The 14,608-nt window shown below is 41.2% G+C and overlaps 2 protein-coding genes across 2 annotated transcripts; one reads left to right on the top strand and one right to left on the bottom strand.

Moving 5' to 3' along the window:
• Positions 1-138: 138 nt before the first annotated feature.
• Positions 139-6,610, top strand: mastl (microtubule associated serine/threonine kinase-like). Its single transcript, XM_071484719.1, has 12 exons — positions 139-475; positions 559-696; positions 801-940; positions 1,020-1,108; positions 1,206-1,312; positions 1,404-1,563; positions 1,684-1,832; positions 1,998-3,083; positions 3,465-3,606; positions 4,780-4,893; positions 5,015-5,116; positions 5,559-6,610. The coding sequence occupies exons 1-12, from the start codon at positions 308-310 to the stop codon at positions 5,714-5,716; spliced, it is 2,553 nt and encodes an 850-aa protein (XP_071340820.1). The 5' UTR covers positions 139-307; the 3' UTR covers positions 5,717-6,610.
• A 423-nt stretch (positions 6,611-7,033) lies between these two features.
• acbd5a (acyl-CoA binding domain containing 5a) lies at positions 7,034-14,397 on the bottom strand. Its single transcript, XM_071484742.1, has 13 exons — positions 14,243-14,397; positions 13,798-13,924; positions 13,323-13,443; positions 12,510-12,582; positions 12,309-12,426; positions 11,624-11,854; positions 11,345-11,536; positions 10,812-10,906; positions 10,512-10,728; positions 9,918-10,120; positions 9,372-9,431; positions 8,558-8,667; positions 7,034-8,448 (listed from the first exon to the last, which is right to left on the bottom strand). Exons 2-13 carry the CDS (start codon positions 13,892-13,894, stop codon positions 8,436-8,438), a joined length of 1,530 nt encoding a protein of 509 aa, XP_071340843.1. The 5' UTR covers positions 13,895-13,924; positions 14,243-14,397; the 3' UTR covers positions 7,034-8,435.
• Positions 14,398-14,608: the final 211 nt, after the last annotated feature.

The following is a 14,608-nucleotide window of genomic DNA, read 5'->3' as shown; positions in this document are numbered from 1 at the left end:
TTAGAAATAAAATATTACAAAACATTATATTAATATTATAGTTGTATTAATTCGAGAAATGTAATATAGCAATTAAATTCACAGATAAAATAAGCAACCAATTTTCATTGTGTCACACATTAAAAGTATGTGATGCTTTGCGTGCAGGCAGTTGATTGAACGTCAGAGGACCCCAGCGAGAAAGAGCAGCGGAATTCAAATTTTCAAAACAAACCCCCAGATTGTTATTCTGTCATGTAAGTGTTTACTTTGAGGCGGCTAGCTTTTACAGACACCACCCAAATCCTTATTTGAAACGAGTTAAATAATGGACGTGGATGAAAAGCACGACTCCAGCACTAATGAGAAAACGGTGGATGTTCCCAAACCGCCTTCAATCGAGGATTTCGTCGTTTTGAAGCCCATCAGTCGCGGTGCCTTTGGCAAGGTCTACCTTGCACGGAAGAGGTGCAATGCGCGATTATACGCCATTAAGGTCAGTCTGTCTGGTCTTTGGCCGCATAGAAGCTTTGACTGTGAGTCTAGCTTAGTTAAAATACTCTACTTTTTATTGTTCAGGTGATGAAGAAAGCAGACATGGTTGATAAAAACATGACGGGGCAAATGAAGGCGGAGAGAGACGCACTCGCTCTGAGCAAAAGCCCGTTCGTGGTTCACCTGTTTTACTCCCTTCAGACAGCCTCTAAGATCTACTTGGTAACACCCAATGAAAACAAAAAAAGACACCTCCACAAACACATTTACAGTTAAGCATAACTTGTATAGCTGTTATCAAATCTTTATTTTCTTGTCGCTCACAGGTAATGGAATACCTCATTGGTGGGGATGTTAAATCTCTGCTTCACATCTATGGATATTTCGACCAGGATATGGCTGTTAAATACATTTCAGAGGTTGCTCTGGCTTTAGACTACCTTCACCGTCACGGTATAATCCACAGGTACAATTTCTTTAGGCTTCATTATCTTCTGGTGAGAATTAATGTGCATATGTAATTTACCTGAGTTGTACCTTTTCAGGGACTTGAAGCCAGACAATATGCTTATATCCAATGAGGGTCACATCAAGCTGACAGACTTTGGCCTTTCTAAAGTCAAGCTTGACAGAGGTATGACGTCCCATCAGCTTGGCACTTGAATAAATCGTGACCATCACCACTAGTTTTGCTAGGAATATTTATTTTATGTGTATTCTTCCAATATCAGAGCTGAGTCTCATGGATATCCTAACTACCCCATCGTTGGCTAAACCAAAAAAAGATTATTTCCGCACCCCGGGTCAAGTCCTCTCCTTAATCAGCTCCCTTGGTTTTGTAAGTATATTTATCTTTTTTTTTTTTGAATGAGGTGTTGTCCAATTTGCATGCGTCACACATGACCCTTTATTTATTTATTCAAACACAGAATACACCTGCAGGAGAAGGCAAGCGTCACTGCAGCACATCTGCCCTGTCCAGTCCCATCTCCTGTGGAAAAATAAAACAGAAGAATAACTCTCTTGGTTCTCCCGTGATGAAGAGGAAAGATCAGCTTTACTCTCCAGCCCGTTACCCTTGGAAATTAGGTATGTCATAGTAGTTTTTCGTTAACCCTTTGGGATGACTGGTATGCAGCATTGTGTAATTATTTCTTAAAAGCTGTATGTCTGATCTGATTTTTTGATGTACTTGCATTGTTTCCATAGGACCCAACAACAGTGTGTTTAGTCCTCACAACCTGGCTAAAAATCTGACTCCCACACTACTGAAGACCAGAAAGAGGTTTGAGACAGTGAGTGCAGGCAGCACCACTGACACTGAAGGTGGCATCAGTCCACTGTGGGAGTGTGAGGAGGTCAGTGATTGTGAACCTTAACTGTGTAAAATTACTTATTAAACAAGGTCATTTTTTGACTAGGGGTGTCCAACTTTCATTACATATCTGCAAATAGCAGCTGGTGTAGACTGAAGGACTGGAATCATCCCTTGTTGTGACAATAATTTTGCTTTTTTTCTGCAGAAAGAAAATGAACATATTAATGAACAGAAGGCCAGAGGGCATTCTGAATCCAAACAGGACTTTGCACCCGTCAACCTGGGCACCTTTGCGCTCTCTGCTAAGGCCAGTAGCAATCTGGCCAAAAAGTCAAATCCAGACTCATTTGCAGAAAAGAGGCCTAATACCAACAAACCTGAGTCCTTTTCCACAGCTCAGGAGGATGTTTGTCCGTCAGTGACAGATGACAAACAAACTGCTGTTCCCTCATCTGTGAAGAGAACATATTCAGATGTAGAGAGGAGTCCAGAGTTGTTAGAAATCCAAGCCAAGAAGAGTAATGCACACTACAGAAGATGCTATGAGATTCCAGAAGAAACTGCGAGGTTTCACACTGGCCTCACAGGAACATTTTCCACCATCCAAATAGGCGACTTCATGGCCTCCACTGAGGGAATTGGGTTAACTGAAGACCGGGTCCCGAAGCGCTCCAGTCCCATTGCTGTGGCTAAAACTCTGTTTTGTGAACTGGAAGAGCCAACAGAGGACGTGTTTGAAGATGGAGCCAAAGACTTGTCACATTCGAGTTTCACGTCTCCACTTGCTGGGAACGGTGACATTTGCCGGAGCTTGAGCCTGGACTCTGATGGGTCCATGCATGAAACGTCCCTCACTATGGAGAGCCGCTCATCTCTCAAACCGAGCAAGTGCTCCAAACACAGGAACTCAGCATCATCTGAGGAGCACGAGGAAAATAAAGACTTCTCCGTCACTGAATCACTGCCACAAACTCCCTCTGCTGTTCCTACTGAAACACCCAAACTTAGTCATTTTGGGCGGAGAAGTGAATCTCAGTGTTCCTTTCTGAACCGGCTCCCTGATCTGGCCTGCGGTGTGGCGCAGTCCCCCTCGTTCCTCAAGCCACGAAACGTCGTAGCTTTCCGTAGCTACTGTAGCTCCATTAACCGCTCCAACATGTCTGTGGCTTCCCGATTTAGCATTGGGTCTGTGGAGGCTATGGACGTGTCCACATCAGCCTCTTATCACTCTGCGTGCGGTGCTGCAACACCTGTGCACAACAGACCCAGGTCCAGCAGCTCTCTCTTTCAGGTAGGCACACATTCTTCCTATCCTTAAGCAGGGTCGCAGCTCTCATTTGTAGCTTTTAATTGGCACCTTTAGCCACTAATGGTGCATGTATTGTGGATTCTGGATTGTATGTCATACATTTTTTGATTCCATTTTTATCCCCATGTGTCTAGAGAATTATCAGTCACTGACCAAAAAAAAAAATCCTCTTACAGCAAATTAGATAATCAATTAACTGAAGTAATTTTTTAAGTAAAAGTACAAAAAAGTTCCAGTTTAGGAAGAGAGATCAGCATTTCTCACAGTTTTCTGATATTTTAATCAGAGACTCAGTAAATTAATCATGGGATTGATCGATCCTTTTCTTTCTCACATTTCCTTTTCGTTTCTTCCTCCTGTCAGACTCCTCAGCCCATGTCGACCTCCCACACCCCTTTCAGGACTCCAAAGAGTGTCCGGAGGGGTGCGCTGCCTGTCGAGGGTGCACCTATTTTAGGAACCCCTGATTATTTGGCTCCAGAGCTTCTTTTAGGAAAACCACATGGTAAGAGAAGGAAATTATTATAGGGCATTTATAACAAAAATAAATAAAAGCTATTTAGTCCAACAGATAGCCCAACACAGTCTCATGGTATTGACTGTGGATGCTTGATATTGTAGCCCTTGTGACAAGCATTCTCTTTTAGTTTCAGGAAGTGGTCAGTGTGGTAAGTTTATAATGATATTGCTGTTTTTGCAAGTGAGCTTGCATGTTTACCCAGCCTGCTAATACGCTAGAGGACATGAGCTGATTTCCCTCTGTTTCCCTATCCCCACTGTTTCTGTTTCTACCCTTGATATTGGTGAACACACTGTGGGCCTGATCAGAGGGAAGGGGAGAGCATTTTAAATGTGTGATTACAAAGGCTAAGAGAATGGGATCGTCTCCTAACATTGAGCTAACACCATTGTTAACAGTTGGGGGATCAGACTTGTTGAGGCTTAAACGCTTTGGACTGGACTGGTTTTTCTGCTCTTGAAGTCTGTAGGTTTTGGGCTGATCCTGGCACAGAGGCAGTGTGCTGTGGCACTGGGTTTATTTTTTGACATTTAGCAAAATGTCATCTGATAAGAACCTATTGATTTACCCTGTCATTAGTCATTCAAGTGTTCACATGCTGAGGGCAGTATTTCCTGTCGGTTTGGTGGCATGATTGCTGCCATTTGAATTCATGAACAGTCAGCCTCTGACATGAATGATCCTGTGTGGCAGTATCCATTCATCAGCTGTCAAGTATCTGTCTGAACTTGATAATGGATTGTTATAATAGTCATAATTGTCAACACTTGCATTTATTGAAAAGCAAAATTGCCTCTTTAGAGGTTCAGTGCTAGACACAAATATCAAGGTTTGTGTGGTTGATGTTGAAATTTCATTGGATTTGCAAAATGGCAGTGTGATTGATAATGGCAGGCTCCCTATTGGTTATGTCCTAAGTAAAGACTTGCTTGTTTTAAACGTGTCCCACCAAATCAGTGTATCGTGATCATAACAGCTGCTCCATGTGTGAATGAAATGTAGAGTTTATTTCCAGAAATCCATCCATAAACTAACGTTGTCCCTGCTTCTGCCACTGCGGTAAATTAGCGCGCACTCTAACAGGAATCACAGGGAAACACTGTGCTGTTTGAAGCCAGCAGCTGTATGAAATGTGACTTTTCTTTGCCCCTGTCCCAGACTGCATGGTGGATTGGTGGGCGCTGGGCGTGTGTCTTTTCGAGTTCCTCACAGGTGTGCCACCTTTCAATGACGAGACACCCCAGCTGGTCTTCCAGAATATTCTCAATAGAGGTGGGTTGGGTTTTCTGTCATCATTCAAACCTCAAAAGACTGAATTTTGGTTGATGAAATGATTTAATAGCATTAGTGACACACTTTTGTTGCTTCTTTTATCACCTGACTGAAACGTTAGATATCCCATGGCCCGAGGGAGAGGAGGAACTGTCTGAAAAATCAAGAAATGCCATTGAAATACTCCTGACAATGGACATGAGGAAACGGGCCGATCTCAAGGGTGAACACCAATTTTCATTATATTTCATCATTCAAAATGCACCTGGGTGTAGTTCTCCAACTAAATGACAGGTCTTTTAATGAATTTAGAATGAATTATGAACTGAAATATGACTGAAAATGAAATTCAGTCTGATTATAAAGCTAAGAGAGAGAGCTAGACAACTAAATATAACAACATAAGCTTAATTCCTTATGTTTTCTGGAAGGTTTTTCCTAAGGGTTTCTGTACATTAACAAATTCTGTCATTCATATCATCAAAAAATGAAGGATTGGCCCTTTAAGTCATTTTGCAGCCCATCATACAGGAGGGTAACAAGCGTCTTTGTGATAGTTAACAAATTGCTAATATTGGCAATAGTTTCAACACTTGTGGGTGAATCTGACTGAAGAAAACCCATGGGGATGTGACTTCTGAAAATGTTGTCTTAACACCCACCAGAGCTCAAATGCCACCCCCTGTTTGAGGGCCTGGACTGGAACAACCTGCAGAACCAGCCGATGCCTTTCATACCTCAGCCAGAGGATGAAACGGACACCTCGTACTTTGAGGCAAGAAACAACGCTCAACACATTGCTGTGTCCGGCTTCAGTTTATAGATATAAAACATGTGGTTTTATAAAAGTAGCAGTCATCGACTTTGATGAAGTGTGTGTGTGTGTGTGTGTGTGTGTGTGTGTGTGTGCGTGTGCGCATGTGCGCGCGCGCTTTGATGAATCGCTGTCATCGCGAAAAAAAACAGACCCATTATACAAATAAATACACAATAATGATGTGGATTCTGATTGTTTGTTCAACGCTGTTGTATTAAGAAAAACATTTTACGTTTTGTGCAATCACTGGTCATTAGAGTCAGGTAAAAGCTGAATCTGTTGGCTGCTCAGTCTGTTAGGAGTGTACATAGTAAAAAGTGAATTTCTTTAATACCTTTAGTGAGCGCTACCATATCATATTCTCTAGTTATAGCTCTTAAATTAGGTTCCTCTGTTAGCAAAAGACTATTTGCTGCTGTTTATAATCGGCTTTGATTTATGTGTTGTTGTGGTGTTATAGTGATTAGATGTAAATTAACTATATATGTTGATGTAAATGTGGCACTTCCTTCCTGATGATCATTTTCACTTCATTTTTGCTGCTCTTTTCATCTCTGTATTGTTCCCCTGCTGTTAGTTGACTGGGTGGGCGGGCCGCCTAAATTTCTTTGAGGGGTACAACAGTGCGTAAGAAAAACATGCTAATATATTGATGAATAATGTATTTTTAGTTGTAAAGCTTGTTCATAATGTTTAGTGTCATTTTAAGACAGGAGTTTGTACTTTGTAACGGTTTTTGCTGCTTTTATGTCACTTGTGATATCATTGTTCACTGTCCTTTTTCCACACTACTGGTTTTTTAATATGTTCAATCGGCTTTTCGCTACTTAATTGTGAAATTTTTGTCTTGTTCACTCCAAGAAAAGAGGAAAATACAAATAAAATCTGTTTGTAACATTTTGTTCTTTGTACCGTCTTCTGGTAAGTTACTCCACAAAATCAGATATTGAAATTGTGCGTCTTTAAAGGAATAGTTCACCATTTTGGTAGTTGCTTTCTTGCTGACAGACTTAAAACAGCCTGGCTTTGTCCAGATGTCTGATTTTTAAATCCATGCAAACAGTAAAGCCTCAGGCTGTCAAGTTGTGTTTTTATTGGGGTTATGTGTGTGGGACTATTTCATAGTCAGAAATAGACAGATGTGGACAGAGCCATGGTAGGCGTTTCTCCTTGTTTCCAGCTCTTTGTGCTGACTGCTAGCTGTAGGCCATACCTACAGACATGACAGTGTTTCATCTTCTCATCCGACACAAAGAAAGCCAATAAACATATTTCCCATTATGTCAATCAACAATTTATTTGAAATAATCTGAACAAACTAAATGCTTTGTGAAAACTTTATTTTTAGGCTTGGATTATCACATGCAGACACCACTCTATCCACAGGCAGAGAGGGTGAGAAAGCCTTAGTACATTTCAGTAGAAAGGTAAACTGTTACTTTATTAAAACATAATGGCTCTGGAAAGATTGGTGCTATTGCAGATGCAAACCTTTGTAAATATGATATAGTATTCTATATTAATACATGGGAATGCAATGAAAATATTGCATTTCAATCTCTGAACTGTACAGCTATTGTATACAATTTGTATAGATCTCACTGCTTTGCAAACTACTCATGATTACACTCGGACGAAAATCTTTCCACAATATTCATACAAACGCATTACATCACACATTTTAAATTATACAACAGAGAAAACGTGACGGCGTAAACAACACAGACAGTGACAGGTGTTCTGCATGATATCAGATAGCTGAGTGGGAAATGAGGCTGTCGGATGGAGATTCTCACCACACCTCCTGGCTCACTAGGTAGTGTGATTAATGTTAATTTGGTCCAGTACTATAACATCAATGCTACATAATGTGAATGTATGAAATAATAATGCCATCTATGAATGTACCTATTGATGTTGAGGCACTTTTTTCTATTTGGAAACAATTAACTGGAGGCTCAATCAGATCACCTTGATGTAAAGCACAGACTGATATGCTACAGGACAAATGATGAGAACGCGTGGAGAACGTTGTCTAACCTATAAACAACATTTAGCAGTCACTTGAAACATAAACCTCAATTACACAGCTGAAATCTGGCAACGCCGTTTTTGTAACTGTCGCTAAAAGCAATAAATATTAACTTATTCTCACAATTAAAGAGAATCTCAAAAATCAATATATCATTACATTCAATCCTCCACTCTAAACTACAGTTAATACAACATTTTATTATAGCAGCAATGCCTGGGCAACTAATGAAAGTGAATTGTGAAAATTTATAACCACATAATGCTCAGAACAACAGAGTTATCAGGCCCATTTTTTGTGCAACAAAGCTTTAGTTATGGAAATAATTGAGAAGCTTCTGTGGTTGGTCTAAGCACATAGACAATATCCCAACTGTAGGTTTTCCCTCTCAACAAAAACCATTTCTATACAGAGAAAAAGATTCCAATACAGTGGCGTCATCTTGAAAAGGTTGTGTTATCACAGGCTCTGAATCCATACATTCATGTTTCTTTTTGAATCCACATCCGCAGTACAACACACTGGAGAGATCTCTGCCTCTCTCTCGTTACTCTAGATGCCGTCTTTATAGTGCAAAAGCAAATTACTGGGCTGTGGGTCTAAGCAGGGGGAAGTTTCAGCCATTAGCAACCCAACCTCAGACATTTGGAGGAGTTTTCATTTATGCCCAGGGGTGTTTGGATGTAAGCAGGTTCAGTTGATTCGTCTATTAAAGAAGAAGAAAATCAATCTCAAGTTGTGTATTGCATGAAAGTGATGGTGCACTGCAATTTTAAATTTCATAATAATGTTTATATTTCTCTGTACAAGAATACCTTCTCCTCCTCTGCAGGAATAGGCGGATAAGCCACTGTACCACAAATGGCCATATCACAGCTAAGGCCAAAGTGGTTGGAGAAATGTCAAAAGGCCACCAGGATGGCTTCTGGGGAAAAAAGAATTAATGACAACATTATTTTTTAATGATGTTCAAATCATTGTAGTCCCTGCTGATGATAATTAAATGTTAAGTTAGTTGATGCATGTTCTTAGTGTCTTAAAGGTCCCATACTGTAAAAAGGTATATATCCATGCCTTCTTTGATTATAGAGTAGGTCTAGGTTCTATATTAATACTGTGGAAGTTTAAAGGGCTCAGTCCACAGATAAATGCACACAGGCTGTATTCAGAAACTGAGCCTTAAAACGAGCTGTCAGGACTTCTGGAACTTTGTGATGTCACAACAAAGCAGTCACTGCCATCAGCCATGCCCCAAACCCCGCCCACCTGGACCCACCGTTCAGCCTTGCAGGATTTGGTGTTTACCTGAAATCTACTATATTTTTATCCTATGACTCAGAAAACAGTCAGCCAATCAGGAAGGAGGCTCTGAGCCTCTCTCCTTCTTATGGATAATAATAATAATAATAATAATAATAATAATAATAACAACAATAACAACAACAACTTTATTTATATAGCACTTTTCTAAAAACAAAGTTTACAAAGTGCTTTACATATAATTAAAATGATACAGAAATAAAATACAATATCAACACTGAAAACACCAGAAAAGTGTAAAATATGGGACCTTTAATACAAGGAGCGAGATCAATCTAAAACCCTGAGAAATGAATTAAAACTGTTTACCTGACTCCTCTTATTTGCTGGGGGGGATGCATAAGTGGGAGACAGAGCCACTGATCTTGCCTGCAGAAAGAAAGGAAAAGGAATCGTTCATAAATGTTTGTCAAAGTTAAAAGTTAACCCTGATAAGATAAAAATACTTCGGTGATGATCTGTCTTCATGGTGTCCTTTACTAAGCCAAAGTACAGTCCCCTTCTCACCCCTTCTCTCCTTAAAAGCCTCTGCTGCACACTGAAATCTTGACTTAGCAAGATCAGTGTTAACCTTTACTCTGGTTACTGTCTAACTGTCATGTGAAGTTTGTTTTTGCCTCTTGAAAATGACCTTCACATATAGTCAGATTTCAATCATGTCATTTTGACTCAAAAAATAAAATAAGGTTGTTAATATGGATTATCCAAAGCTGCACCTCAGTGCTTCGAGAGAGAAAAAGAGTTTGCACTGCAACAACAAGAACTTTGGTGTTGCTGTTGGCATCTAACAAATTTTTTTTTTTGGTGTGTGACTCTTTCTGAATGCAGTGAACGAGAACACATGATCAGTCTGACCTGACTGGCAGTTAGAGCCTCGAGGGTGTGCAGCCTCTCGAGGACGCTCTGCATGTCCTCCTGCAGTCTGGCCAACGCCACAACTATCTGCTCATTCAGGCTCCCTCCTGGCGTTACCGCTCCTCCCCAGTGGCCCCCGTCTCCATCTCCACCACTGTGCATAGGCATCAGAGCTCCAGAGCTGCGGCCTGCAGAGCTGGATCCTAAGAAACACAGACACGATTAATGATTAATACATGTTCACCAGCCAGTAATTTATACTGCAAGTGTCATCAACAAGGTTTCAAGTAAATTTCACTCTCTAGAAACACAGCCTCTTTGTGCTTCTATCCTATAACATCTTTGTCTGGCAAATGCAAAATGGTTGTCAAATTGTTTACAGCCAGATACAACTTTTGTTTACAAGGCAAAAGACATAAAAATCTCTAAAAATGTGTGTTCGAAGAGCATTACATTACATACATTGTTGATGATAAGATCTGAAATCTTTAAGTGATATTTTCCTGTTAAATATGAAACAAAATGCAGAAAAGAAGCTACATATGGTTTCCCTCTTGAGTACAGAGTATAAATGCCCTGTAAGAGTAACCTTACCCTGTCCTCTTCTGACCAAGGAGCCGTCTGGTCTGTCTGCATTCAGTCTCTGTCTCTGCGACATTGTCCCACCAGTCTCTCCATCTTCTCCTCCACACCTGATGACCTTTGGCGGACCTTGAACACCCTCCTGGATCTCCTGTGTTGCCTCTAGAGGCTCCAGCACGTGGTTCTCCTCTTCATCCAGGTCATCCAGAGAGCGGTTATGCTCTGGGCTCTGGAGAAGATGCACAGTAAAATAATCAATAATGGACTAATTTACTGAACATAATCCACATTTGTGTGTTTTTCGTTACTTGCCTCCTCTTGTCCAAACTGGTCCACAGAATCACAGTAGACTTCACTGTCTGAGTCACTGGCCAGGTGATTGGGACCAGACACATGAGCACTGGGATCTGAGATCAGAACAAAGGGCACAGAGAAAGGGAACAACAAAGCTCAGACTCTCCCTGCACTTTAAAGTCAAACAAGCTGCACTGTAATTAACTGAGTGACAGAGAGGAAGGCAGCGTTCACTTAATTTGGGGCTTTGTGTTTTATTTCAGCAGAAGCATTAATTTACTCCATTAAAACTGTCCCGGGAGCAGCTGATGTGTAAAGGGTGCAAAGATTCGGTGTCTGCTGAGTTGCCACAGCTCTGGCAATGAAGCTTAGCAGATTATCTGATCACATGGTGCACTGATACACAAGCACAGGCACTAACAGGCAGTGGGTGAGGCGAGTTCTCAGTAACCATTCTGAAACATTTCATGGACATAATGTGAGTCCGAACGGAACAGGACATTCACTAATGGAACAGTTTTCACCAGAGCAGAACATGATGTTTTCCTTACCTGCATGGTGGCCGTTGAGCAGAGGCTCACTGACTGAACCCTCCTGGGAGTCCTCGCTGTTCAGAGCAACCCTGGAATGACTCCCATTGGTCATATGGATGACCCCGTTAGCCACTTTACCATTCGACAGGGGCGCTTTGTGTCTCCTGGCTGAACCCTTCTTCTTTGGCTGTGAAGCTGCTGATTTCTTGTCTAAAATAAAATATTAAACAAAGTCAAAATCCACTCATGACACTCACATGGACTTTGGATTAGGTTTTTTTTTTAGCAATTCATTACCTTTTATGACCTCCCTTATCGCTACTTCGTCCTCTTCTTCATTCTCCTCCTCCTCCTCCTCGTCATCCTCATCCTCCTCATCTTCCGTTTGTGCTTCCTCCAACCTTTCCTTCTGTTCCTTTGATTTGAGCCTGGCAGGCCGAGTCTCCAGAGTGCCGTTCATTTCCATGGTTCTCATGATGCTTTTTGTGACACTCTTTGACGGCACTGAATTCAGCATTGTACCAAACCCTGTGCAACAAAATGGAACTTAATACAGGATCATAATACTAAAAGACAATGTTTACATTAAGGAAAAAAATGCTTTCTCTAGCTCTCATAACAATTAAATAAAAGCAACCCTGTCATGGTTGAGGTTAGATACATGGCTGTTTGGGACTGAACAAAATCAAAAAACCTTTAATCTTCTGTACTATTAGCTAAGCATGCGTAACAAAACTGCTAATAAGCACAAAAAAGCATCTGAGCTACAACATCACACAAATACTAAGCTACACCACCGGACTCAAACATATTCACAGTGATGTACTTGCCTTCCAGCTGCCTAGCAAACTGTGTCAAACGGGCTGAGCATATGACAAGAGGCAAATTATAAAAAAGTTAAGCTCCACATGCTGTTTTTTTTTTTTTACATCACAAACAACAGTGAAAGGTGGAGGGGCTCCACCTGCTGAGTAAATCCTACCGGAGCTCAGGTCTGATATCTGCGTGATCTTTTTCTTTTCCTCAACCAGCTCGTAGAACGGGCCGAGGACACGCAAGAGCTCCTCCACCTCATCCGTCATGGGCATGCCCTCCAGGATCTACGCAGCCAATGCAGAAACATGTTAAAAAAAGGCTTCACAGTTACATCCACAAAAAAGAAGCTTTAAGGGAGAAAACATACCAGTTTCATTTCATCAACATAGGCTGCCATTGCTTCTTCTTTTGACATATTTCCAAGAGAATCCCATGCATCCCTGATTAATAAAATTCAATAAAGAATGCATTATTATGTAATTCTTCACAGTGAAAAGCAAGGCCCTGCTGTCATCCAAATTCCTGCCTGTTTTCAACTTTGTCAATCAGGTCAGTTTATTTTAGGTCAGTGTGTTCCCTGTTAGCTGTGGGTCAAAGACTAACAGAAACTTAATCTTTCATTAGTAAGAGGAGAGTAGAGCTATTCCTAAAGAGAGTGTTTTTACAGTTTGCTGATAAATTTGCAGATTCACACCAACGCAATGGGAGCATGAGAGAAACTGTCCAGCCTAGTGGGTGAGAGGTCACATTCCACAGCGCATTTCAACAAGCGCTGAGTCCAGAGATCACCTACGGGCTCATTTGTGCTCCCTTTGCGTCCAGAAATAGATATTTCAGACGATGTAACTCTCATTCCCTGCCCACATACTTCATCATTTGTGTTGACATGGATGTTGAGCTGAGAGAAGTTTACTCAGTCTTGTTTTTTTCCACAGTGATATAAGTGGGCAAAAAGCAACATGTTGTGCAATGTTAACAAGTCAAATACGGTTTCAATTTCCATGATTTGCCTTGACAACTTTAGTATTTAGTCATCTCGCCCTTGAGGGACAATTATTATTCAGCATGAAAAATATTTGAGCTTCAGAAAATAATGAAGTTAAATACTGCCATAATAGTTTAAACATTTGGTAAAAAAAAAATGTACATTGACTGCCTGTACATTTTGTTTAGTTAATACCATTTCGCTTTGCCAACTGCATCCCAGAAACCAGGTCGGGGTATATTGCAGGCTCCCACAGTTGCTTGTTTGTAGTAACTGTAGAACTTGAGCATCATGTCATTGGATGGCTGAAAGGGACCTGGAGGACAGAAATTGGAGATGAAAACAGGGAATGCCACACAGCAACACAGCAAAACTATTGTTCCCTTAAATATCTTCAAGTCCTTAGAGACAAGACAGAGTTTCAAAAGTGAATGCTGTGAAAATGCATTGAGTTATGGACTGCTGGAGGGAAAGTATCTGCACTGCACACTGCAACTTAAGTGGATTAAGCCATTTAAATCGCACAAGCTCCGAGGCAGACCAAGCTGTCGCCCTGCACCTGACGAGGTGTGACACCATTCCGTTTGAACCCTGCGTTGTGGTCCTGGGTTGAACTGGTTCAACTGGCCTGGTTGACACTTGCAGACCTGTGTGTTCACCCTTCACTTACCATCCGGAGGTAAACTCTTGATCACTTTCACGGCGGCTTCAAACCTCAGCTGGGTCAGGCGCCTTTCATCCTCCACTTTCACACTCTCCACCTCCATCGTGCCACACGGTGACGTCCAAAACAAAACCTGGAGACAGACAATAAGTAAACACACCATTGCGACGCGAGAAACGCCACTAACACTGACTTCTATAATAGCATTTATGCGCACTTTTGATAACAACAGAAAACCATAAATGCTCAGTTTAGCAACGCCGATGCGACTAGCTAAACTTGGACTACAGTATTGTATGTTTTGACCACCAGTATGAGGAGAATTTCGGTCGTGAATCTAGGACACACTAAACCAGTATGCGACACAGGTCCAACTACACCGATATTTCTGCCTAATTCAATATATACTTACAAACTCTCGACGGAAACAATAAAAAATGACGACACTTACCGTTAAATCCACTGGCCTATCTGTTTGTCAGAAGGCGACCCGTCTTTAGCCTCCGACCAGACGCCATGAACGGTAACCGGACGGAAATGGCGTCTGGGAGTTGTAGTTTTCTACGAGGTAGCGCTATTTCCTACAAGCTCCACAATCCTCCGCTTCGACTGAACGCTATGAAGAAATGTAGTTTCAGGTCTAACTAGCAGCTTAGTTAGGGAAACAAAAATACAAACAAAATAAGCTAATAAACAATGAAGACGCGAAAAGTATCAAATGTTATGTTATAACATTTTGCTCTCACGGCGTATTCACGACATAAATCCACTCTAGCAACAGTTCAGAGTAACACTACATATCCCATCATACCTACAG

Source organism: Trachinotus anak, unplaced genomic scaffold (genome assembly GCF_046630095.1).
Source record: "Trachinotus anak isolate AG129_WGS33_773 ecotype Australia unplaced genomic scaffold, CSIRO_AGI_Tana_v1 ptg000009l, whole genome shotgun sequence".
In the NCBI taxonomy this organism is placed as follows: domain Eukaryota; kingdom Metazoa; phylum Chordata; class Actinopteri; order Carangiformes; family Carangidae; genus Trachinotus; species Trachinotus anak.
This window is presented reverse-complemented; position numbering and strand designations above follow the sequence as displayed.